Here is a 26,119-nt window from a genome sequence, read left to right as displayed (position 1 = left end):
ATTACCTGCCTAATCACTTATACTTTGTATTCGTGTATATTGTCGAATAACAAATATTCCTGTAACTTGGATTTGACGCATCGTCGAACACCGCATACATTATACTTTGTTTTCGGTATCTGTTTTCGGCATCTGATTCGTGAAGAATATTTATAGTTTCACTGACGAATGACAAATACATCATTGTTTCGTGTCGCGTATACGTATGATATTAGCTAATACCACACTAGTGTTACAATTTTTTATAGAATGACACTATTATATAAGAAATATATTTTATAAAATTCAAAGTATAAATATCATACTAATATCATATACAGATGACTACGGCATGCGTTTAACTGATCCAGAAAAAATTTATTCCTGGCCCATATATTCGTGATTTGGTATTCAACACATTACATGTATCGAATACCGAAGCTGAATAAAGTATGCGCCACTTTTATTCAACTATTGAATATGAAATACTAGTGTTGCATCCTGACAGAGATGCCAGAAAAGCACCGCCGGGTGCACACGCGCGCATGCCAGATACGCGTACGTGAGCTCGTGGAGTTTCGGAAAGTCGACAAAGGCAAACTGACGCATGCCCTCTTTCTCGATTCTCCGAAGCCGCCCGAAGTAATTTCGGATCGCCTCGTGGGAGTCGAGAGAGAAAGGCTCACATTTGCCTTCTCGCTCTAAACAACTGAAATCCGACCTCCCGTCAACGGCATACGATTTGGATTCTCGAGCCGAGATTCTCGACTGCCCAGGCATTTTTACTTTCCGACCTATGTAGGCGCACATAAGCAAAGTACCCATAATGAAAAAAAAATTTTGTAAAATTTATTTTACGGAAATACACGTTTTAAGACCTCCTGATCATATTTTAATTATTGAAAAAAAAAGAAATTTTTTTTTATTCCCATGTATGAGCACACATATGTATATTATTAATACGATTTTTGAAAATCAAAATACTTAAAGATTGAAAATTAATAAATTAAAATGAGATCCCACTCTTTACCAGTATTGTGCACGCTGTGGTATTTTTCAATGTAGCAACGATTTGAATATTCGCGCAATTAGAAAAGAAATGCGTGCGCGCGCGCGAGAGAAGGAAAGAAAGAGAGAGCGTGTGCGCGAGGTGTATAAATAATCCGCGAGCGAGCGGGCTCGTTCTTCTTCTTCTTCTTCTTCTTCTTCTTCTTCTTCTTCTTCTTCTTCTTCTTCTTCCTGTTTTCTCCTCGCTTCGGCAGTCGATTGTATCAATAAAATATTTTAGTATTTTGTTAAAACGCACTCCGACATCAATAAGAAGAGTTCTTACTTTTATAACATAAACAAAACAGTAGAATTAATAATTGCAGAAATTAATTAATAATGATTTCCCTCGATTGTTTTGAAATAACCGTATCAATTGGTTATGACGAACTAAATAGAACTAACTAGAAACAAAGGAAAAGTGATCCCGTTTGCCAGTTTAATACAAAGTATGGGTTGTATCTTAAATTTTAAAAGCACATAGTCGAATATTTTTAAAGGTACAAAACATAGCGTTTCATTGTAGAACAGTAACATAAGTTAGCAGGTAATGTCATAAAACTGTTTTTCCCAGCTATATCCCTCTATATATAATCTGTAAGGAGTGTATGTGTGTGGCTAGGAGAACCGTTATCGTTTGCGTCGATAGGAGTGTTTAGTCTAAGCTAGAGTAGGTATCGAGAGAGGTGTTTAGGTTTAAGCTGAAATACGTTTTAGAGACTGCGTCTCGAACGTGCGTTTTGTTTAGATCATTATTATAAGATAGGAATAAGGAAGGGTCGACTTTGACTGCAGGAACGTCACTCTGTATCGAACGTTAGTCGAGAGCAATCACAGTTTTACGTTTATGATCTTTTACGTTTACGTTTTATGTCTTTCTTTTATGTTCTTTATGTTAAATAGTTAGTAAATATTAAATAATATAATTACATCGTTACGTTTAGTGTTCACGTATCTGAATCCGTCCACACGCCTTTGAAATGAGAACATAAAACTTAAATGTAAAGTTTCATTTAAATTCATTCAGCTATTTATATTCAATCGTATTAATAATATACATATGTGTGCTCATACATGGGAATAAAAAAAAATTTCTTTTTTTTCAATAATTAAAATATGATCAGGAGGTCTTAAAACGTGTATTTCCGTAAAATAAATTGTACAAAATTTTTTTTTCATTATGGGTACTTTGCTTATGTGCGCCTACATAGGTCGGAAAGTAAAAATGCCTGGGCAGTCGAGAATCTCGGCTCGAGAATCCAAATCGTATGCCGTTGACGGGAGGTCGGATTTCAGTTGTTTAGAGCGAGAAGGCAAATGTGAGCCTTTCTCTCTCGACTTCCACGAGGCGATCCGAAATTACTTCGGGCGGCTTCGGAGAATCGAGAAAGAGGGCATGCGTCAGTTTGACTTTGTCGTCTTTCCGAAACTCCACGAGCTCACGTATGCGTATCTGGCATGTCGCGTGTGCACCCGGCGGTGCTTTTCTGGCATCTCTGGTAAAGCCTGTTTTTGTTGCAGGGACATTTGGCAAAATTAACGTTATAGGGAATTTACGAGTTACTGCTGTTTGTCGCCATCTGGTGGCTAGTGCTGAAAGCTTTGCTACAGCGCAGCGTAAGACGCGCCATTAGACGTAGTATCCGTGCAGTTCGTGGTTGCGCGATTATCAAAACGGCGAGTTCTGTGAGTTCTATCGTCATTCCGATCCCGCAAGGGCCTTAGTAACGTCTCTGCTACCGTAGGAGATCGGAAGAAGAAGAGCGACATAATCTGTCTCAAGCATTTCACTGTGAAATATTTGGCTCATCGTAATTGAAAATGTTCTCGGGTTTAACAAACCAAATGTCAACGTGGATGGGCAAGAAGTCCGAGGATGGTATGGAAGTACCCGACAAAAAAGTTGCGTCTCCAGTCGCCGAGGGAGAAGTTGACGTAGAAAAAAAAGATAGGTGAGTACCACAAGCTTAACCTTACACAGTCGTTTAAATATTGAACGTCGTAACTCGTTTGTCACAAGTTTTACGTGTAATATTCGAACATTTTGCGTTCGGAGTTAATTTTATTCGCGGTCAGGTAACGCTAGCTCTCATTGTTCCGTAACTAGAGAACGTACGTATTGCGTTTCAATGGTGATGTTTCTCGCCTGTCAAACGGGACCGGGTGTTTTTAACCGGAGTCTCGGTTCATGGTCAATCGACAGACGATTTTACGTTCCTCTTGCGCATTCGTGGGACGCGTTCAAACTTTCGGAACAATCGTGGATGCATTTTTGAGATTAGATCGATAACAACTGTCCCGCTACTTACGTAAAGTACTACTCGTGCGACAATGTTACAACGTTCTATGAATCGGAATGAGGTTAACACGGACTCCGTGCAGTTCTGCACTTAAACTTCTGTGGCGTTTCGCGATTATTAATGACTGACAGAAATCGGAGAAATAATGATTTATCCGGAATTGTCACAATGGTTCTCCGTATTACCAGTATCGTTAGTGGATGCAACGGATTGAAAGTCCGCTAAGACTTTAACGTTAAAACGTGTATATTTCCTACGTTTCTGTTAATCCATAAAGATCAATTTCCTAGATCCATTGATATATGTATATTGTGTCAAATATTACGTGCAGTTTATTCGCTATCTGCATTTCCGTTTTCCGCGTTCGATTATTTAAGATAATAACGGTTTAAATATTGTATTAGTCGTCTCTCGCTCTCGTGGATTTTCAACGTTGCAGATAGTTCGTATTTTCCGTTTCAAAGATGCAGGATGTGAACCAGTTTATAAGCGCTATCGGCTGACTTTGTGCACGAAATATGACATGTACGGGGCCATACTTCGAATGTTACGTCACATATAACAGATTTTTAAAATAAGTTTCTGTGACCGAAACAGCACCGTCGCGATACGTAAAATCATCTTGAAAACATCGTGATTCATTCTCGAGCTCGCCTTTTCCCTTTGTCTTCGGTAAATGACTTTGTCGCTGTTAACATCTTTTGCGTCGAAACGAAATCTTCGACATTCATATTTAATTTACGTATAATTTCGTCGTTGTTCTTTCGGGCGCGGAATATATTATTTTATCGACTTCGCTCATTTCGTCTTCGTTTCTTGCTTCCATTATTAACGAAGTCTGCAGTCCTCGTGTAGAATGGACCTAAAGTAGACGCGTACATGTACACGATGACCCAAAACCAGCAGTACAAATAGGTTAGGGTGATTTTATGATTCGAAATAAGACGGATTCGAAAATTTTCAACGGTCGTAACTCACATTACCGGATAGTTGAAAACCCTTTTACGATATCAGAAGAACACTTCCAACAAAGATGGAGCGTAAATGTATGGGATGGGATAATCAATAACGAATTTGTGAGTTCTTACATGATCTTTGCACTTCGTATGTTGAATTGCTCGTGGTGGAACAGTAGAGCTTGACCACCACGGTCATCAAACTTAACGCTTCTAGATTCTCATCTACGGTGGCACGTAAAAGATGTAATTTATTCGAGAAACGTAACAAGTCATGACCAATTAAAGTCGAGAATTGCAAATCGAGAAATGCAAAATACGGCACAAAAAGTTCGACATAATTTTATTCACTGGATACAACTTTCTATGCGTGAGATCCGCCAACATTTTGTATAATGTCTTCTTAATTTAGAACTTAAGTAACGTGTAAAACTTGTCACGAGATTTAGATGTCGCTGTTTCATTCGGACTGTACGTTTTTCGTTTTTTGTCCATTATGTCGAAAATTGTAAATTTTCGTGATAAAATTTGCTTTGTCAAACGGAACACGAATTTTCGACGAAAATCAAGGATACTAATATGTCGATTGAGGCTTCGTTAAAAAGTTATAGAAACATTCCTGGCCACACAGTATATTTTCAGTAACGAATTTTTTTCTCGATAGTACGTAGGATTTCGAGGGTGTGTCTATTCACCAAAAATGCTTGTAATTCAGCCCTGTAACTAAATATAATTTTTTTAGTATGATTTGAAATTTTTTAATTTCGTCTAAAAATTTCAGTATCTACTCGAATTTTTTTCTCGAAAATGCGTAGGATTTCAGGGGTGTGTCTATTCACCAAAAATGCTTGTAATTCAGCCCTGTAACTAAATATAATTTTTTTAGTATGATTTGAAATTTTTTAATTTCGTCTAAAAATTTCAGTATCTACTCGAATTTTTTTCTCGAAAGTGGGTTGGATTTCAGGGGTGTGTCTATTCACCAAAAATGCTTGTAATTGAGCCCTGTAACTAAATATAATTTTTTTAGTATGATTTGAAATTTTTTAATTTCGTCTAAAAATTTCAGTATCTACTCGAATTTTTTTCTCGAAAATGCGTAGGATTTCAGGGGTGTGTCTAATGATCAAAAATGATTGTAATCGACCCCCGCAACCGAAAATAATTTTTTCAGAACGATTTGAAATTTTTTAATTTTGTCGAAATATTTGTCTATCTTCCTGAATTTTTTTCTCGAAAATGCGTAGGATTTCAGGGGTGTGTCTATTCACCAAAAATGCTTGTAATTCAGCCCTGTAACTAAATATAATTTTTTTTAGTATGATTTGAAATTTTTTAATTTCGTCTAAAAATTTCAGTATCTACTCGAATTTTTTTCTCGAAAGTGGGTTGGATTTCAGGGGTATGTCTACTCACCAAAAATGCTTGTAATTGAGCCCTGTAACTAAATATAATTTTTTTAGTATGATTTGAAATTTTTTAACTTCGTCTAAAAATTTCAGTATCTACTCGAATTTTTTTCTCGAAAGTGGGTAGGATTTCAGGGGTGTGTCTAATGACCAAAAATGATTGTAATCGATCGCCGCAACCGAATATAATTTTTTCAGAACGATTTAAAATTTTTTAATTTTGTCGAAATATTTGTCCATCTTCCTGAATTTTTTTCTCGAAAATGCGTAGGATTTCAGGGGTGTGTCTATTCACCAAAAATGCTTGTAATTGAGCCCTGTAACTAAATATAATTTTTTTAGTATGATTTGAAATTTTTTAATTTCGTCTAAAAATTTCAGTATCTACTCGAATTTTTTTCTCGAAAGTGGGTAGGATTTCAGGGGTGTGTCTAATGACCAAAAATGATTGTAATCGATCCCCGCAACCGAATATAATTTTTTCAGAACGATTTGAAATTTTTTAATTTTGTCGAAATATTTGTCCATCTTCCTGAATTTTTTTCTCGAAAATGCGTAGGATTTCGGGGGTGTGTCTATTCACCAAAAATGATTGCAATTGACCCCTGCAACCAAAAATAATTTTTTAGAACGATTTGAAATTTTTTGATTTAATTTCTTAATAACTTTTTAACGAAGCCTCAATCAACAAATTGATATTCTTGATTTTCGTCTTATTTTGACTTCTGGAATCTTCCATTAATTTTTCACAGGTGTGTCTGAACACCTTGTATAATACAGGGTGCGGTGGAAATTGTTGTGCAATAAACAAAAAATGATGGTGACTTCGTACGAATGGGAATTGAAAATTTCGAGTAACATGTTTTCGTACGAAGCTTCGTTCGCGAGAAAATCAATTTTTAGGTTTTCGAGTGATATTTTGGGCCAGCGTAGCACAACATTTTTCGTTACCGGATGAAATAAAAAAAAAATATTTTACGCTGTTCAAATAACGAGTTATGGCGTAAGTGGCATAATGTATTTTTATTTAACATCCATTTAAAATTTATTTGGGAAAACTCGTACAGATTCGTAGGATTATGTAATATCCTGTCTTTTATTGATTTCACGTGGTTGGCAATTTGACACAAAATCTTTACCATTCAGCTTCGATTTTATAATTGAAGAATCTCAGGTCTGTGAAATGTTTAAATCTAAATGTTTAATTTAAATAAAGGACTTTGTGCAAGGCATTTTTAGACAATTATTATATTTATTTATTGGCACGCGATCGTGTCTAATTTCGCGTACACGTTTTCGTACTTGATAAAGGTCAGCGAAAACGGGATACTATTAAAAATAAATATTTGAACAAAACATCTGCTAGTTCTTTCAAAGGTTAAGTGTTCATTAGTAATGTTCGAATACTCGGAAAAGCGTAATATTTTTTAATTATCAGGCTCTCGTAGATATTTCATATTATTTAGATATAATCGTTATTTAATTGTTATTGTCTGATACAAAACAAAGTCAAGATCAATCGATATGTCGATATACGAATATGCGATGCACTCGACTATTATTTCCAACTGCTTTAATTTGTTTAAACGCTGCGCCATTAGAACGAGAAAGAGAAAATTAAAATTGTTTCCAGCCACGCGATATTTTCGAGACGATTTAATTTCCAATTTAATTTGACGTTCCCCCACCGCTGCCCACGCGTTTTTCCATAACGAACATCTTCATGTTTTTCTCGATTGCGATGTTTTCCCGACGTATTAATCGAAAAACGATCGAGTACTTTTTACTCCAACGTGGGGGAAAAATTATACACGATTAAAAAAGGACACGATTCCCGGAGTATTCCGATTGTTCAACGACCACCAGCATTTTATTGGGTTGTTCCTCCTTTTTCCTCTTCGTGGAAAGGAACAATTTTCTTACAATATACAGGGTGTTCAGCCAACCCTGGGAAAATTTTAATGGTAGATTCTGGAGGCCAGAATAAAACGAAAATCAAGAATATCAAATTCTTGACTGAAGCTTCGTTAACAAGTTATTAAAAAATTTCAAATCATTCTGAAAAAATTATATTTAGATACAGGGGTTAATTACAAGCATTTTGGGTGAATAGACATACCCCTGAAATCCTACCCACTTTCGAGAACAAAATTCGAATAGGTGTGACATTTTTCGACAAAATTATAAAATTTAAAATCGATCTGGAAAAATTATTTTCGGTTGCGGGGGTCAATTACAATTATTTCTGGTCATTAGGCATACCTTCGAATTCCTACCCACTTTCGAGAAAAAAATTCGGAAAGGTGTGAAATTTTTCGACAAAATTATAAAATTTAAAACCGATCTGGAAAAATTATTTTCAGTTGCGGGGGTCAATTACAATAATTTTTGGTGAATACACATACCCCTGAAATCCTACCCATTTTCGAGATAAAAATTCGCGAAGGTGTGAAATTTTTCGACAAAATTATAAAATTTGGAATCGTTCTGGAAAAATTATTTTCGGTTACGGGGGTCAATTGCAAACATTATTGGTCATTAGGCATACCCTCGAAATCCTACTCGTTTTCGAGAAAAAAATTTTAATGGTAGATTCTGGAGGCCAGAATAAAACGAAAATCAAGAATATCAAATTCTTGACTGAAGCTTCGTTAACAAGTTATTAAAAAATTTCAAATCATTCTGAAAAAATTATATTTAGATACAGGGGTTAATTACAAGCATTTTGGGTGAATAGACATACCCCTGAAATCCTACCCACTTTCGAGAACAAAATTCGAATAGGTGTGACATTTTTCGACAAAATTATAAAATTTAAAATCGATCTGGAAAAATTATTTTCGGTTGCGGGGGTCAATTACAATTATTTCTGGTCATTAGGCATACCTTCGAAATCCTACCCACTTTCGAGAAAAAAATTCGGAAAGGTGTGAAATTTTTCGACAAAATTATAAAATTTAAAACCGATCTGGAAAAATTATTTTCAGTTGCGGGGGTCAATTACAATAATTTTTGGTGAATACACATACCCCTGAAATCCTACCCATTTTCGAGATAAAAATTCGCGAAGGTGTGAAATTTTTCGACAAAATTATAAAATTTGGAATCGTTCTGGAAAAATTATTTTCGGTTACGGGGGTCAATTGCAAACATTATTGGTCATTAGGCATACCCTCGAAATCCTACTCGTTTTCGAGAAAAAAATTCGGAAAGGTGTGAAATTTTTCGACAAAATTATAAAATTTAAAACCGATCTGGAAAAATTATTTTCAGTTGCGGGGGTCAATTACAATAATTTTTGGTGAATACACATACCCCTGAAATCCTACCCATTTTCGAGATAAAAATTCGCGAAGGTGTGAAATTTTTCGACAAAATTATAAAATTTAAAATCGATCTGGAAAAATTATTTTCGGTTGCGGGGGTCAATTACAATTATTTCTGGTCATTAGGCATACCTTCGAAATCCTACCCACTTTCGAGAAAAAAATTCGGAAAGGTGTGAAATTTTTCGACAAAATTATAAAATTTAAAACCGATCTGGAAAAATTATTTTCAGTTGCGGGGGTCAATTACAATAATTTTTGGTGAATACACATACCCCTGAAATCCTACCCATTTTCGAGATAAAAATTCGCGAAGGTGTGAAATTTTTCGACAAAATTATAAAATTTGGAATCGTTCTGGAAAAATTATTTTCGGTTACGGGGGTCAATTGCAAACATTATTGGTCATTAGGCATACCCTCGAAATCCTACTCGTTTTCGAGAAAAAAATTCGGAAAGGTGTGAAATTTTTCGACAAAATTATAAAATTTAAAACCGATCTGGAAAAATTATTTTCAGTTGCGGGGGTCAATTACAATCATTTTTGGTCATTAGGCATACTCTCGAAATCCTACCCATTTTCGAGATAAAAATTCGAGAAGGTGTGAAATTTTTCGACAAAATTATAAAATTTGGAATCGTTCTGGAAAAATTATTTTCGGTTGCGGGGGTCAATTGCAAACATTATTGGTCATTAGGCATACCCTCGAAATCCTACTCGTTTTCGAGAAAAAAATTCGGAAAGGTGTGAAATTTTTCGACAAAATTATAAAATTTCAAATCGATGTGAAAAAATTATTTTCGGTTGCGGGGGTCAATTATAATTATTTCTGGTCATTAGGCATACCCTCGAAATCCTACCCGTTTTCGAGATAAAAATTCGAAAAGGTGTGAAATTTTTCGACAAAATTAAAAACTTTCAAATCGTTCTTGAAAAATTATTTTCGGTTGCGGGGGCCAATTACTATTATTTTTGGTCATTAGACCTACCCCCGAAATCCTACCCACTTTCTAGAAAAAAATTCATTACTAGCGAAACTTTAAACGTTAATAACTTCTTAACAAAGCCTCCATCAACAAATTGGTATTCTGGATTTTCGTCTTATTTTGGCCTCTAGAATCATCCATTCAAATTTCTCCCAGAGATGACCGAACACCCAGTATAATGAAAATACAGTTTACAATAAAGATCACTGATTAAAAATACAATTAACGTTTGTTTGTAAGAAAACGAAACTACTTTCCGAACAACCCAATATTTATCGTCGTCTATTAAACACCGTGGTAAACGTAGAACCGCGTACCAAATAATTCGTGGCGAATTAATTTACAAAAAACTCCTCGACGCTTTTGCCCCGGTTACCATTCTTCTCGCGAGGATTCGATTTTTATTTTGCGCCCCCGCCGCGACACCTTTTGTGTGTCACGAGAGGCCAGAGGTTTTTAAAGAGTCGCGGATTCGCCCCGATAATTTAATTCCCTTTATTCGGTCGCATTCGAGTATTTTTATTCATACGGGACGGGCGTAGGGGGGAGGGGGTCGACACCGACGAGAGGCGCCTGCCTTTCGAGCCAGATATGTTATTGTAGGTGGCTTTTAATTCGCGCGCCTCATCCGCTTCAAAGGGCGAACGGGGAAAAAGAGAAAACCAGGGCCAGTGGGGAAAAAGGAAGGATAAATACCGTAGCCACCGCGTTGGTGAAACAGACGCGAGCACGCCAAAGGTCGTGCATAATTCAGTAATCTTTCGGGTCAATTGCTCGGTTGATTTCATCACGGGAGGATCTCCCTGATAAACATTTCACCGCGTATCGGGGAAACGTAAATTTCACCCTCGATACATTTGATCGTAGAAAATTGACTCGTAGGTTGTTTCTTGTTTAGAGTAAGCGTGTCTATGTTAAAAACTGAGTACAAAAATTAATCTCATTTACTGGTCTCCTATTCTGATGGAGAGAGATGCTGTATCTTGCTGTTTAACACAAGGGTGATATTAGTCTCCAACGCCACAGTTCGTTAGCTCTCAGTTTTTCTGTTCGATTGCAATTCAGTTCTCTTGTAAAAGTCTCTTCTAAAGCGTAGTAAAATAAAGTGTAACGTTTATTGAAAAGCTAAATAATAACCAATTTCTAATAGTCTGTATGAAGATAAATAGAAAGTTAAATAATTTTTCGCTATTTCTAACTATAGTATTGGTCTGCCCCGTGACTCAAATTTGAAAATAATTCCTGCAGAGATCAGTCTAAATGGACCACTTGTAACACACATAAGCTCGGATTAGAGCTGAATTATTTCGCTTTTAGCTGGTTCCGTGGACGAAGTGCAGTATATCTGATATTAGTTGGAACGAGACGAGAAAAAAACATAAGTAGAACGCAGTGGCTACGTGATCGAACAATAAGGTATTCCCGAAGGGTTTCCTGCAACGGTCGCGTACGAAAAGATGTCGAAAACAGTTGGAACCGATATTTCCAGAATGGTTGGGTGGGTTAGTAATCTTTTATATAGGTCGCAATCGATACGACCACAGGCCGTCCTCGCGCGAAACTGTTAAATTTCGTATAATGGTAATGAAAACTCTGCCCTTTCAGCACCTTTTCCTCCCCTTGCACAACGTTGAAATTTTCATAATTCGCGTTGCAACAATTCTTTTGTTCGATCATTGCTGTCATATTTCCCCGAATTAATAATCTACCCTCTCTCGTCCGAATAACTAATTCGTCTAATCCTCTCGTCAGAAAATAACAAAAAAAAATAATTAAACAGTTCTCTCAGGCAATTACTACGCTAAAATCGATGTGTCTACGCGATTGCTAGTTTCGCGTGCAGAAACGTATCGCGATTTATGTTCTGCCGTAAGCTCGTAACTAATGTTTTACAAAATAAACCCGTGCTTGATCACGCCATAATTGGCTATATTGTTATTCCCTTTTACGAGCAATAATTACTGTACGTAGAAATTCCATCTATTTTTTAGTGTTTTACGAGCTGCGGGATTAAGTTTCATAGCCGTTTGTTACCAGCACGGAACAAGTTATTAACAAAACGGCGTTTCGCGCGTCGAGTAATTCGGAATGATTGGGGTTCGATGCGTATCCGATACCGGCTATTATCGAAACGTCATTGTTATGCATTGCCATGACATCTGCGTTCGCTTAATTCTCGTATCTTCGTTTGGGGAACGCAAAGGTATAGGATGCGCAACGAGGAATTTTTCACGACCCTTGCATCGTCAAAGGGTGGCGGAGGGGGTGGGTTCCGTTTAATGGGACACGCTTATAGCCCCGGTAACGTCATTTACAAAGCCATGCTACTCCTAAATGAGTTATAGTTGCGACAATGTTTCGTTGGCACACCGCACGGGTTACACTGACCTGTTTTTGTTCGTAACATATTTATAGGAAATAGGCAGAAATCAGATCACTATAGAGAAACTCCCCTATGGCCTATTTTACCCACCCCCCCCCCCCAACTCCAGCAATGGCAATAAAGCCCGATGAAACGGAACAAACAGTCGAGGGTTCGAACGCACGGATATCGTTTATTGCTATTAGGACGATAACCAGCCCAGACAATAATTTTATTCGTACGTAATCGATCGTAATCTTCGTTAGAATTTTGCGTTTTATTTTATCCGTCGTTGATCGTCGCTGGAAAATTTTTTTTATATATTTGGAGTATATGGTTGACCTGAACGAAGTTTCAAGCACACGGATTTGCAAATTTCATATCAACGAATCGTTCAGCAACGCCTAAGTTTGGTTTCGAGTTGCTATATCCTTCGAGTATGGCGCGTTAATTTTTTATAATGAAATAGTGCAACAATTTTTCTGTTTCTGGAAATGCATTTTTACCGTCGTTGCGGTCGTCGATTAATTACCGCCGCGTGGACTGAAAACGTGTTTTCTGTGTTTACCAGCCCCACAAAAGGCAACAGCAAATTAGAAATGCTGGCTGGTGTGAAGACCCAGATGACGGGTTGGTTTAGCGGCGGCATACCTGGATTAAGCCGCGGTGCACACGGACCGGAAGGCGAAGTTCCAGGAGCTGCTGGAACGAACGAGGGTGCTCAGGTAGCGCCGAATCCTCAGGCTCCACCCGAGCAAACGAAAGACGACGACGCTAGCAGGTAAAAAGATACTTTTCGATGCGTACGTATGCTCGGTGGACGTAATATAAGTTTGGAAACGGATAGCTTAAGACCAGGGACTCGAATTTCCGCCTTAAAGTTGCGAATCAACGTCCCGGCGACAAATTCTACGCGCCAGCCAACAGCGAAACGAGTTTTATCTTTGGCACAGTTTAATACAGAGAGCGAGAAGTTTCGATATTTACAGGGAAATAAATCGTGCATCGCGCAACGAAAAGTTCAGATCGATACCCGCGGCTCGTTTCTACGGAATATTAATGCAAACGTAGCTTAGGCGTTTTAAATGCCACGGTATTATTACCGTCGCTGAATGCAAAGTTTCGTAGAGTTCCTCTCCGCCGTAGTTTTTGATATATTTAAAAACTTCGTTGGGAAAGTATTTTAAATGTTTTAAATATTTTCTGGGTGGCTTTTAAATCTTTTGGTAACGAAAAGGGTACTTGAAAGGATTTAATGTTTCGCCTAGCACCAGAGTGGCGAGAGTCACTGTATTACTTCCACCGAGTATACGCTCGAAGATGCTTGATCCCATATTACTCATTCTTCGTTCCACTTTATTTTATTCCAATTGCAGTATCGGTGTTCGTAAAAATTCTGTCCCCTGCGATACCCGATAGAAATGTAAATATTCTGTGTGAATTATTTGTTTCGAATTAACGCGTTGTCCGCGGGTCACGGGAATATGTGTTTTCGATTCTACCACCCTCGAACGAGGCAGGTGAATTTCATTTCGTGCAATTTAATGTTTTCGACGAGTGTAAACGAAGAATTTCGATAATTGCTGATGGAAAATTGTAATAGATCTATTACTCATTCGTAAAATCGATTAATTAATTATACAGGGTGCTCGGCCACCCCCTGGAAAAAATTTTAATGGGAGATTCTAGAAGCCAAAATAAGACGAAAATTAAAAAATTTCAAATCATACTGGAAAAATTATATTTAGTTACAGGAGTCAATTACAAGCATTTTTGGTCATTAGACATACCCTCAAAATCCTACCCACTTTCGAGAAAAAAATTCGAGAATGAGTGAAATTTTTGGACAAAACTAAAAAATTTCAAATCGTTCTCGAAAAATTATTTTTGGATCTGGGAGTCAATTGCAATCATTTTTTATCATTAGGCATATGCTCGAAATCCTACCCACTTTCGAGAAAAAAATTCGAGAATGTGTGAATCTTTTCGACAAAATTAAATAATTTTAAATCGTTCTGGAAAAATTATTTTCGATTGTGGGGGTCAATTGCAATCATTATTGGTCATTAGGTATACCCTCGAAATCCTACTCACTTTCGAGAAAAAAATTCGAGAATGTTAATCTTTTTGACAAAATTAAAAGATTTCAAATCGTTCTGGAAAAATTATTTTCGGTTCTGGGGGTCAATTATAATCATTTTTGGTCATTAGACATACCCTCAAAATCCTACCCACTTTCGAGAAAAAAATTCGAGAACGAGTGAAATTTTTGGACAAAATTAAAAAATTTCAAATCGTTCTCGAAAAAATTATATTCGGTTGCGGGGATCGATTGCAATCATTATTGGTCATTAGGTATACCCCCGAAATCTTACCCACTTTCGAGAAAAAAATTCGAGAAAGTGTGAAATTTTTAGAGGAAATTAAAAAATTTCAAATCGTTCTGGAAAAATTATTTTCGGTTCTGGGGGTCAATTACAATCATTTTTTATGATTAGGCATACCCTCGAAATCCTATCCACTTTCGAGAAAAAAATTCAAGAATGTGTGAACTTTTTCGATAAAATTAAAAAATTTCAAATCGTTCTGGAAAAATTATTTCTGGTTCTGGGGGTCAATTATAATCATTTTTGGTGAATAGACCTACCCCTGTAATCTTACCCACTTTCTAGAAAAAAATTCTTTACAGGCGGAACTTTAAACGTTAATAATTTTTTAACGAAGCCTCCATCAGCAAATTAGTACTCTTGATTTTCGTTTTATTTTGGCCTCTAGAATCTCCCATTAAAATGTTTCCCAACCGTATACGAGACTAATGACCGTTCGTTTTGTGGTTGAGCATTTTTATTCGAAGCTTTCGAGCGTTGGATTATTTTCTAACATTGTGTACCGTCGATAATATAATGGTCAACGTAATCCGGTAGAATCAGGTCAGTCGCTATTAACAAAAGATAAATAGTTTCTAAGGGCAAACACGGGGCAGCGAAAATTCTATTTCAAAGTCATTTCTCCGGGAATTTGTCAACGCTAGAATCAGGCCACTGCGATGCCTTCTATCGGGTTGATGCCACGGAAAGAGGATATTACCAAAAGACAAATATTTTCTTGCGGCAATCTGTCGGGAAGGAAAAATTTCTATCTCGGTTCAAGAACGGTTCCAAGATTGTTTCCGTCGAAGCTTGTCGAGGGCATTCTCTCGAAAGGAATTGCATAATTCGTCGTGCGGAAGACGGAACCAGGACGTACGCGACGACCTCAAAGATAATAGATTAGCGTCTTTTTCTCGAAACGTCGGGGCATTTTAATCTTTCGACGTAAACGTCGTTCCTCGTTCCACGTCCGGCGTCTGTCTTTTCCGCTCGAGGTATCGCGTGACTCGATACTGCATTTTTAATTTTTCATTTCGTCGACGATAATTTCCTGATGAATATTCGAACGAATATTTCTAGACGGGGGAACGTCGAACGCGTTACATTTCCCATAAAATCCGGATCGATACCGGCGCATGCCTTAATCAAAACTTTTTCGTTCTCGGGTGCCTCTCTTTATTATGCACTTTATTACGTGCCAGGCATAATAAATTGAGAATCCACGAGCAGTCTGGTACAGAGTCTAGACTCTGAACCAGGCCAAACTTTCAGTCCTTTCAACTGTCGATCGTTCCAGGCCGATTTCCAGGAATCCTAGGACAGTACATACAAGGGAAAACAGAAACTAGCACGTATCTACTAATCATATACGAACACATTCACCTCTAGCCATAGTAAACCTAGTTTGGAAGCGAATAGAGAAAATCTTAATGTTTAAGAGCGCATGTTAATGATATGACTTATAATAGTGCATACTGAGCCACATAGAAATAACACGTTCGGTTGAGCGAGCACAATAGAAGTTTTAAACGATAGCAAATCTCATCCATACAACACTCACACCACACGTACACGCCAGCGTATATGTAATCGTAAACGCAGTTGTTCCGTTTAGTTACGTTTTTTAAGAATACTGTACTTAGGTATACTGCGACACGTTTTATCCCTTGTTCGCATATCATACGATGCACCTGTTTCTCTGATCACTTATTGCGATATTCATTTATCGTAAGAGCAACCGGGAACGTATGGTAACATTTTATTACTGAATTCTACTTATATACGGCTTGTCGATGCTTTTCAAATATTGTATACTTTGTTAACCTATAAGGTTGCTTGTGTAGGCGATTCTCTGTGTACATGGGACAGTACAAATTGCGTAGTAAAGTAGTCCTCCACCATTGCCTTCTTCCAGCGCAACCGGAGGAGCTGACAGTGGGCCAGGAAGCCTGGAAGGATCACCCACGGACGACAAAAATGGGCCGCAACCGTTCGGAGCGGGTGAGTCTCGACAATCCTTTAAAAAACAAACCATCATCGATGTTAACGAGACACTTTCGTTTCCCCTCAACGTCCCCGCAACCCTAAATCTTCCATTCTTTTTCATTATACAAGCGCATCCAAACAGTTTCACCTCCTTTCGTATCAAAGATCGGTTCAACGAATCGAATCTCGAGAGATGAAACGCGGCTACTCGAGCATTCGGGCGTAAATTATTTTTAACGGGCTCCCCTACGCCCTTACACGTTTGGATGAAGATCGAAAGAAACTTTTAATTAGATCCAGATTCGTGCCGATGAAAAGACTTGGATACTAAAAGGCTGATTCTCGTTGCCGGCGATACTCTTCGCGTCTTTTCTCGCGCGACGAAAATCAACGCGAAACGTTGAATCTTCCCTGCCCCCTCCCCCCCCCTTCGTCGATTGAGAAACAAGTGAACGCCGAGAGGCAAAGGAAAGAACGTTATCTCGTGGCTTATAACGCTCGACTATTAAAATCGTTTTGAGATTCGCGTCGAAGTTATCGGAGAACTAACGGGGCACAGCGTGTTTGCTTTAAATTAACGCTGGGGCGTTGCTCGTTTCTGCGTTATTCCGTCGCTCGAGATTCGAATCCGCGTTCATAAGCGGATCAGTCCGAAACGTGAAGAGACTTCGACGTATACACGACCCGGTTATCCCGCGAAAATGATTCATTTTTCACGGTCCCGCGTCACGTATTGCAATCTTAACGAGAATCGGTCGCGCGGAGAAAAGCTCGCTACCGTGTCCGTGCACATGTTCTATGTACAGGGCGATTCTAGAAACTGGGACAAACGAAACTCTTCCCCGAGCGGAAATGTAAAAAATTCACGCGACATGAATGTCGTACACCCTCACGTAAAGTGGATTTTTCTTGTATTTTCTTTGATAAAAAAAAATTCACATTTGGAATCAATTTTCTGTGGTGGTTCGAGATGAGCCCACAGAGTCGTAGACGTTTTTTAAAATCATCCTGCAACAGCGATCGATGGCCTGCAACCGTTTCCCCGTACAATAGGGATTTGATTTTCGCCAATGGTCGTATTTCAGCGTGCATATTCACGACGGGAAAATGCACAGCAATCATGTAACCATCGCAACGACGCAACATATACAACGTCAACTACCCTTCTCTCTCTTGTTCGATCGTTTTCTCTCTTTCTGCCTTTCAGCTTGCTACGATGAACTTGTCTGATTAATGATGCAGCTAGCAATCGATAAGGTTTAACGATCTCTGATATCTCGCGGTCGCATCGACGCACGGAACTATTAAATTAACTCTCGCTGGGTAGATTTTTCCTCTCGGGCTCGACTTGGAGTTTCAGTTTCTCCTTTTTCCCCTACTTCGACGCGGTTCTGCTTTATTCCGCGCGATGAAACTGCAGTGCGTGTCGTAAATATATACCAACCACCCAAGGCTCGAGAATATTCCGAGTTTTCTGCAAATATTCTAGAAAAAATTAACCGAGAATACTTTAATACTCACCGACGCTTCGAGTTCATTTTGAATCGAAGATAATAATTATGGGCAAACGTTTAATACGATTGGAGTGTGCGATAAGATATCGTTCCTTTTTTATTAGATTAATCGATAAAGAAAGCAACATCGCTCATCACTATTTATAATTTTTTTTACACTCGACTGGGAACTCGTAAACATCGACGGATAATACGATTGGATTAATTAATTCAGAATCAAGTTTTCATCGAGCTCGATCGATCGGGCCTTTGAATAGAAATTATTCAAAGAGAGTTTCGAATTAAATGTTTGCGCCAATAAAACAAGTATAATCAAGGATAACGCGATACAACGCAGAAAATCACAGAAATCCAAGGTGATACGTTTGCACAATCTTTTTCAACTGCAATCCAGAGTCATTTATTACGTGAAATAAAGCGGTATATGCAACCTCTGTGCGAACATTTAATTTTTCAGTTACTTTATTAAATACTGTAACGTGGAGCTATTCGTTTCACCGTTGAATTAACCCGCGGTAAAAAGAACCGCGTTGAATTAATTTCAGAATTTATTTTTTGATAATCATACTTGTAAATTTGCAAGAGTGGAAACTTAACTCGAGCATCCGGAATAATTCTGAATAAATATTGAACGAGAATGTTATCACGAATCCTTTGGCAGTCGATCCTTTATAGTCGAGAATGTTGAAAGTTCGGGGTTGGTCTATTTACGACGCGAATCGCATATTTCCTCGCCATGAAGTTATACTTTCGCGCTCGTATATTCGGTGAAATTCATTTCGCCGTTCAGGGGGGATATAGCATCGCGATTTTTGTGGCATTTCGCGACCGCAACGGGTTTCATCGATAATATTTTCGCGGGAACCGCCTCTCGTCTTCTTCTCTCCTGGTCTCGCCGCTGCCAAGAGCCATTGTATTTCGCCGTTACGTTTAGATTTCATCGTCGAGACACTCGTACGAGCACTCGCGGAAAGAAAAAGGTATTATTGTTGCTTACCGCCGAGAAAAAGCTCCGATGACGGCCGGATATTATTACGTTTACACGGGAGTTCAATTACGCGTATTGCGTTTTATGGAAATTCGCGGGACGTCCGATCGAATTTTTGTTGCGTATATTTACACAATAATAAGGTTTTCCAAATTATTTTGCGGCCGCTGACAGCTGTTTCGAAATCTACGTCGATATTAAAATATTCCAGATTATCGAAAATATATTTGGAACTCGATATCGTCCGTCCGGGGTACCATTAATTACGGCAAAATAGCGAACAGAGTATATATTGGAATTTTTTTTTGTTTGAAAACTCGATAACTTGGGAATAAATAAATTCTGATATACGTCAATCACTATTTTTATATTGTATATAATCTAGGTTTAAATGCTATTTGAATATCACGAACTCGAACCTTACCCCTCAAGCTTCGTACAGAATTTTCATAACGATTTTCATGCTAGGCCGCGAGCATAAAGTAACGATCGAAACGGATCGCAATCGCGCAAAATATTTTATGCGACTCGCGATGCGACTAACGCGATTTTACACGCGATCGATGCATCGAATCGCAATATTTCAATCTACGGGGGAGCGCGTCGAGCCATCCTTTCGTGCGGATCGCATTTTACGCAATTAATTTCGCATTACAGCGATTCATCCGCGGCCGTTCGTCGTTGTTGACGATCTTACAGTTCGCCATCGAACGGTAAAAAAAGCTGTTACGACGTTACGCAGCTCTGTGTACAGAAATTTCCAGCAGCGACTGGTTTTCTATCGACCGTGTTCCTTTATCTCGGAGACGTTTCTCTATCTACGTGCAATCCTGTTCCCGTATTTCCCCGACGAAGATACGAAACTTGGAAATTATACGTGCTTTGTGCACGAATCTCTTCGCCACCTATATCGTTTTCCTCTCTTTGAACGACGGTCCGATAAAACCCGAACGTGTCCCCGGTAACGTTATTATCTAGACGAGTTTATACATAAAGGGATGCATCTTCGCAGATGCATCCGTTGTTTCCGTAGATTTATCGTTTGCCCATATTTCCGACTGGCGAGGAGGAAACTCGGATATTTTCCTCGCAAATGAAATTCATTCTTTGTATCAATATTGATCGTGTGACTTACGTTACTCTTGCTGTGTTGTTACGGCCGCGCGGAATATGTCTTTATCTCTTTGTTCTTCGACTTCGATTTGCAAGGTGTTGTTTACTTCGGGCTTAAGAGCTTTCCAGACGCCCATAAAACATAACGTTGAATTTATTTCTTTGTAAATACATTCGGTGTCAGTGTTCAATTTTTACTTCAATTATTTCTCTCAATTCTGAGCTTATTGTTAGCATTCTTAAACGCTTTAACGGTTTGAACATTGAATATTCGCTTTTTCTTTTAGTGTTTTTTAATTGCTTTATAATTTTATTACGTGGCTGTATTTGAGAAGATCTATTAGAATATTCTATTTCTCTTCCGTTTGCAATTGTTCGAAAAATGTCGACGAACAGAAAAGAAACGTATAATGGTTGCTTTTGATGGAAACGGGAAATAGGTACGTCTAAATTTGTTTCGCCGAAGCAGCATCCAAATGCATCTAGAGCATGAATTTCTTACGATGCATTCAGCCCGAAGCGTCACGGGATAATTAATATTAAAGTCGCTCGTGCATTCCCAATGGTTTGGTCGCGACACGTGCAACCGGAAAGCATTCGTGCAGAAGTCGCAGTTTCATCACTCTGGGGACGAAACAGGTCGTCCAAATGGACAAAGATCTCGTCGTGGAGTCGAGCAACGTTTCCTTCTTCGTTGTCTCGACAGAGCGTCCAGGGACCTGAGGAGACTTTCGAAGACTAGCATAAGGGATGCATTTAAGAGGGCAGTGTGGATTTTTTCGTCTGTGAAAGAATAATTATATGGGATTAGAAATCAGTAGATATACAGGGTGTTCGGTCACCACTGGGAAAGATTTTAATGGGAGATTCTAGAGGCCAAAATAAGACGAAAATCAAGAATATCAATTTCTCGATCGAGACTTCGTTAAAAAGTTATTAAAAAATATCAAATCCATCACGGAAAAATTATTTTCCTTTGCGGGGGTCAATTACAATCATTTTTGGTTAATAGACATACCCCCGAAATCCTACGCATTTACGAGGAAAAAATTCTTTACCGAAAATACAATGTCTGATCATGAATGATGATTCCCCTGAAATTCGGCGAAATTGGAACGTTTCAAATCGTTGTAAAAAAATTATTTTTAGATGCAGGGGTCAATTGCAATAATTTTTGGTCAACAGACATACCCCCGAAATCCTACTCACTTTCTAGAAAAAAATTCGAGAAGGTGTGAAATTTTTTGACAAAATTAAAAAATGTCAAATCGTTCTATAAAAATTATTTTTGATTGCAGAGGTCAATTGCAATCATTATTGGTCATTAGGTACACCCTCGAAATCCTACCCACTTTAGAGAAAAAAATTCGAGAATGTGTGAATCTTTTCGACAAAATCAAAAAATTTCAAATCGTTCTGAAAAAATTATTTTTTGTTGCGAGGGTCAATTACAATCATTTTTGGTGAATAGACAGACCCCCGAAATCCTACCCACTTTCGAGAAAAAAATTCGAGAAGATGTGAAATTTTTCGACAAAATTAAAAAATGTCAAATCGTTCTAAAAAAATTATTTTTGATTGCAGAGGTCAATTGCAATCATTATTGGTCATTAGGTATACCCTCGAAATCCTACCCACTTTCGAGAAAAAAAATTCGAGAATGTGTGAATCTTTTCGACAAAATTAAAAAGTTTCAAATCGCTCTGGAAAAATTATTTTCAGTTGCGAGGGTCAATTACAATCATTTTTGGTGAATAGACCTACCCCTGAAATCTTAGCCACTTTCTAGAAAAAAATTCATTACAGGCGGAACTTTAAACGTTAATAACTTTTTAACGACGCTTCATTTAACAAATTAGTATTCTTGATTTTCGTCTTATTTTGGCCTCTAAAGTCTCCCATTAAAATTTTTCCCAGGCGTGCCGAACACCCTATAATACTTTGTGCAATGCATTCTAAGAAGATTATATTAAGCTATATTATCTTCCAAAAGGGGAGATTTTTTTGGCAATAAACATTCTACTATGTTTTACTAACTAAGGGGTTGATTTGACAAAAAAATACAACACCAGTCGATGCATTTTTGACCAGCCTGAAAGTAAGTTTAGAGTATCGATCACCCCTATATTTGTCGAGGTATGTCCGTGTCCCAAAGTCTCTGGCCAAATATGGCCCCCAGTCGCGATGCATATTGTACGCTACGTCAATCAGAGCACGTTCTTGTTTGCCCGCTCGCCGGAGACACTGGTCGACGCGATAGAGTGGAAGCAATCTCCCTAACGTCATTAGCCCCGAGAAGGAAACTTGGCCGCGGAAACGAAACAGCCGTTGCATAATACCGTTCCTCGTAACGCCCGGCGTAATTCGACGTTCCCGTTCGGGCATCCCCGCGGCGTACCAGCTCTCGTTCCACGGTCACCCCGGAAAAGGAACGTAAGAACGTGCAAACCCCTCCAGGACACAATTGAGAAGTTACCCCCGGCGCCGCTGAAGAAATTCTTGTCAGCAAAAGAAATTCTGGGAACGACGAGGTGCGACCAACAACGCGCCTGCTTCTTTAAATTCAATTCCGAGACCTTCTACGTACTTTCGACGAGCTTTCGATATTTATTGTAAAACGAATACAGAGGAAAGATTCAGCTTTGGTTTCTCATCCTCTTGAATTTAATTTTTATCGCAGAGAATATTCAAGAGAAAACGGAATATTTGTTAGCGATAAAAGCTTCACTTAAAATTTCATTCGTTGGATTCCAAATAAAGCGAGCAGAAACTTCCGATCGTAGAGAGTGATTTTGGAAACTCGGCCAAAATACTGAAAATTGATATCGGGGGAAAAATTAAATACCACGATGGGGGGATCATCTGTCGAAATTTTTTTTTTTGGGAGTTGCAAGTGCAATTGTTGGAGCTTTTTCCCGACGATCCGTATAAATCGCTATATCTGTCGTGCGGCGTGGGTGGTCGATAGCCCCACGTGTGGGTGAGGTCTGCTTTGTTGAAACGCTCGCCGCGAATTTCCTCGAGCATAACCAGATCCAGTCAGCAAGTAGCCGTCCTTCGGTGTCGAGGGGTTGGACCCCATCTTCGTCGATCAATACGACTACCCAAGCGACTCTCGGAAATTAACGAGCGCGCGATGTGCACATGGAACCCACTGTTTACCGGAAATTCGCCTCCCTTTTTTTTCCAACTCGCACTCTTCTCGAGATCCGTTTATCCACTGTCCTTTCGATCGTCGGAATATTCGACGAAGATGGATCCCACGTTGACGTTGTTTTATCTTGGACATAATATCCGCCAGTTTACCATCGGTGTAATCTCGTTCGTAGCAACCTCTAGCACTCGGGTACGTTAATGCCCCTCCCACGCGTTTCCATTCCCATACATCTATCCTAATCCACCGTACGTCCAAGTTTCGGTACGTAGTATAATTCCCTTCCATTATCTGGATAAAAGCGCCCTACGAAAGACAAACGACTGTTTTACAGAACTGATCCGTTGCTCGTTAACTGAAAATATAAATTTAAATTAAGAACACTAGCTGGACGTGTTTATACTGCTTGAACCAACAAATTTACTCCTTTGAAGCAAAGAATTTGGATGTACTCTCTAAGGGAACCACAAGATGGCCAAAGAAGGGTTAAAATTTAAAATCCGAACGATAAATTCTCAGATCAGAAGTTTCAAGCACCGAGGCCTCTCACTGTGGCTATAATAATTGATATTTTTATAGGAAATTTTTACAAGAAATAGTCCAAGAAACGTACTTTCCAAAACATTAAATATTTATCAGAAAAAGTTTCCGAGTTAGGGTCAAAAAATTCTTGAAGCCTATCTTTTTAGTCGTCACGGTGGTTTCCCCCCCCTTAAAAACAAATAAATGATTTAGTTTTGGTGTTCGGTGGGTGGCACGACAACAATATCGGCGGGTCTTCGTCGCCTGGGCCAGTGGCGGAACGGTCAAGGCTATTGGGTGTTTTTTGTGGTCAAAGAAACACACGGGGGCTGGAAAACAAGGGGAATTTCGCCCGATGAAATTCAAATCCCAAACGTCAGTCACATGCCACGGTAGCCGGAGGCGTTTCGTTTCTAAAGCGCACGCATCCGCCGCGTAGAGAATAATTCGCGGTGACGGATTCCGCGCCCCGGGGATAACCGTGCCGCGGCGCGCTTCCAACGAATTTTTCCGCCTCGTGTTCGCGTCCCTCCCCCACCTCTGGCTGGGTCAAGGTTGCACCGGCTAGCGGGTTTCAGCCGGAAATCTAGGTTGTCCGATGCCACTGAAACTTTTTTCCGACGTTTTTGCCTCGTCGCGGCCGCGCAAGACCGTAATCAGATTACTTTTCGCTGCTCGTCTCCGCGTTTCAACGGCGAACGTACCCTCCGCGTACTCGTCGACGCCGCCCCCCTGCGTCGCGGCGCCGCGAGTTTTTCCGCGATCCCGTCGTTTTCGCGGCGCCGTTGCTCGAACCGCGAAAGGTTTCACCCCGGGTTCGGGGTAGAATTTCATGAGTTTTTAACCAGGCCAAGCTCTAGGACCTCCTCGCCATCGATCCTCCTCTGTAATGGAGCTTGCATTCTTGAACGAGGTCTCCCGAGAGACGTTAATCCCGACTCGGGAAAATTGTGTTGCCCTCTGACAAACAATCGTTAGATCGTGCAAATTTAATGGACCGCTCGTCGGTTAATTGCACGCACTAATTATTCCGTGGGACGGGGGCGATCGTGCCTCGGTTTTAATCAACGCCGTTCGTCGATATTTCTCGACCTTTACGCGCTTTTCCACGTATTTCCAGGCGCTTTCCGATTCGTTCGTCAATTTCGTCGGACCCCCTGGCATTGACCTTGCCCCCCCCACCGGAAACTCGATGCTTCGGGTACGATGACTTCGAAATATTCGATAGTTACTTCTGCGCTCGACTTTGCGATTATTATATCGCGTTACCACGTTGTATGCTTTCCATAGATAAAGAACGAGTTCGAAACAACGGAACTGATAATTCTTCGGCGAAACTGTCAATATTTTACTCGTAGCTTGCAGCTATTTGCAGCAATAATATACCTTAACGCGAGAATATTTTTAAAATATACCGTGTTTCTTTCAAGTATGTATTCAGGAAATATTATTTATAATTTAGAGGGGCTATTAATACCAAAAATATATAATCGTCGATGGGACAGATTAATTTCGCAAATATCTACGTCAGATAGGTCGAGCACCGATTAGATTCGAGCAAATGATTGCGTCAATATTCGTTCAATTTCTCGGAATTTACGCGTTATTAAATGAGCAAAATTTATGGAGCTCTTAGCCTTCGATATAATAAAGAGGAGTTGATTTATTCCCAAAAATTTCTCTATAAACACTCTGCGTAAACCACCCTGTACAAACATACGTATTTTAACTCATCGATATACCACAAACGGGTATTCCCGGGGAAATTAGGAGCACGCGACTCGTTATTTTTTTTTAATTCAAGTCCCACGTAAATGTTTGCATTCCCGGATAGCTCTTCGAAAAATAAACATCGTCTATCCCAAAGTTGGAATTGAACATTCCTCGTAGTACGAGCAGAGTTAGTTCGGGCTAGAAATCCGCTGGGCAGAAACGGCACTAAAATTATTATTGTGTTCGTCGACGTGGCGTAGAACGGATGAATTACAGGATGCTATATTTACAACGTAATATCTAGATTCTCTTTACGCATAGTCTTAAGGGGATTACTCCAGGTTTAGTGGCCAGATCGAAGATGCTAACGAGTCGTTCGACGTTCAGGAACAAG

At 39.1% G+C, this 26,119-nt stretch overlaps 1 protein-coding gene across 2 annotated transcripts in view; it reads left to right on the top strand.

Moving 5' to 3' along the window:
• The first annotated feature begins 2,692 nt into the window (after window positions 1-2,692).
• The window catches only part of LOC122397603 (synapse-associated protein 1), a 106,605-nt gene continuing 83,178 nt past the window's right edge, over window positions 2,693-26,119 (top strand). For both annotated transcript variants that reach the window (XM_043396855.1, XM_043396856.1), the window contains exons 1-3: window positions 2,693-2,978; window positions 12,938-13,147; window positions 16,627-16,736. In XM_043396855.1, the coding sequence (XP_043252790.1) occupies window positions 2,848-2,978; window positions 12,938-13,147; window positions 16,627-16,736 (451 nt within the window). In that variant the 5' untranslated portion in view covers window positions 2,693-2,847. The remainder of the gene's footprint in view (window positions 2,979-12,937; window positions 13,148-16,626; window positions 16,737-26,119) is intronic.

This window comes from Colletes gigas, unplaced genomic scaffold, assembly GCF_013123115.1.
Source record: "Colletes gigas isolate AHSC1104 unplaced genomic scaffold, ASM1312311v1 Colletes_gigas_Sc00010, whole genome shotgun sequence".
NCBI classification, from domain to species: Eukaryota; Metazoa; Arthropoda; class Insecta; order Hymenoptera; family Colletidae; genus Colletes; species Colletes gigas.
Note: the sequence above shows the minus strand (reverse complement) of the source record. Positions and strands in the feature narration are given on the sequence as shown.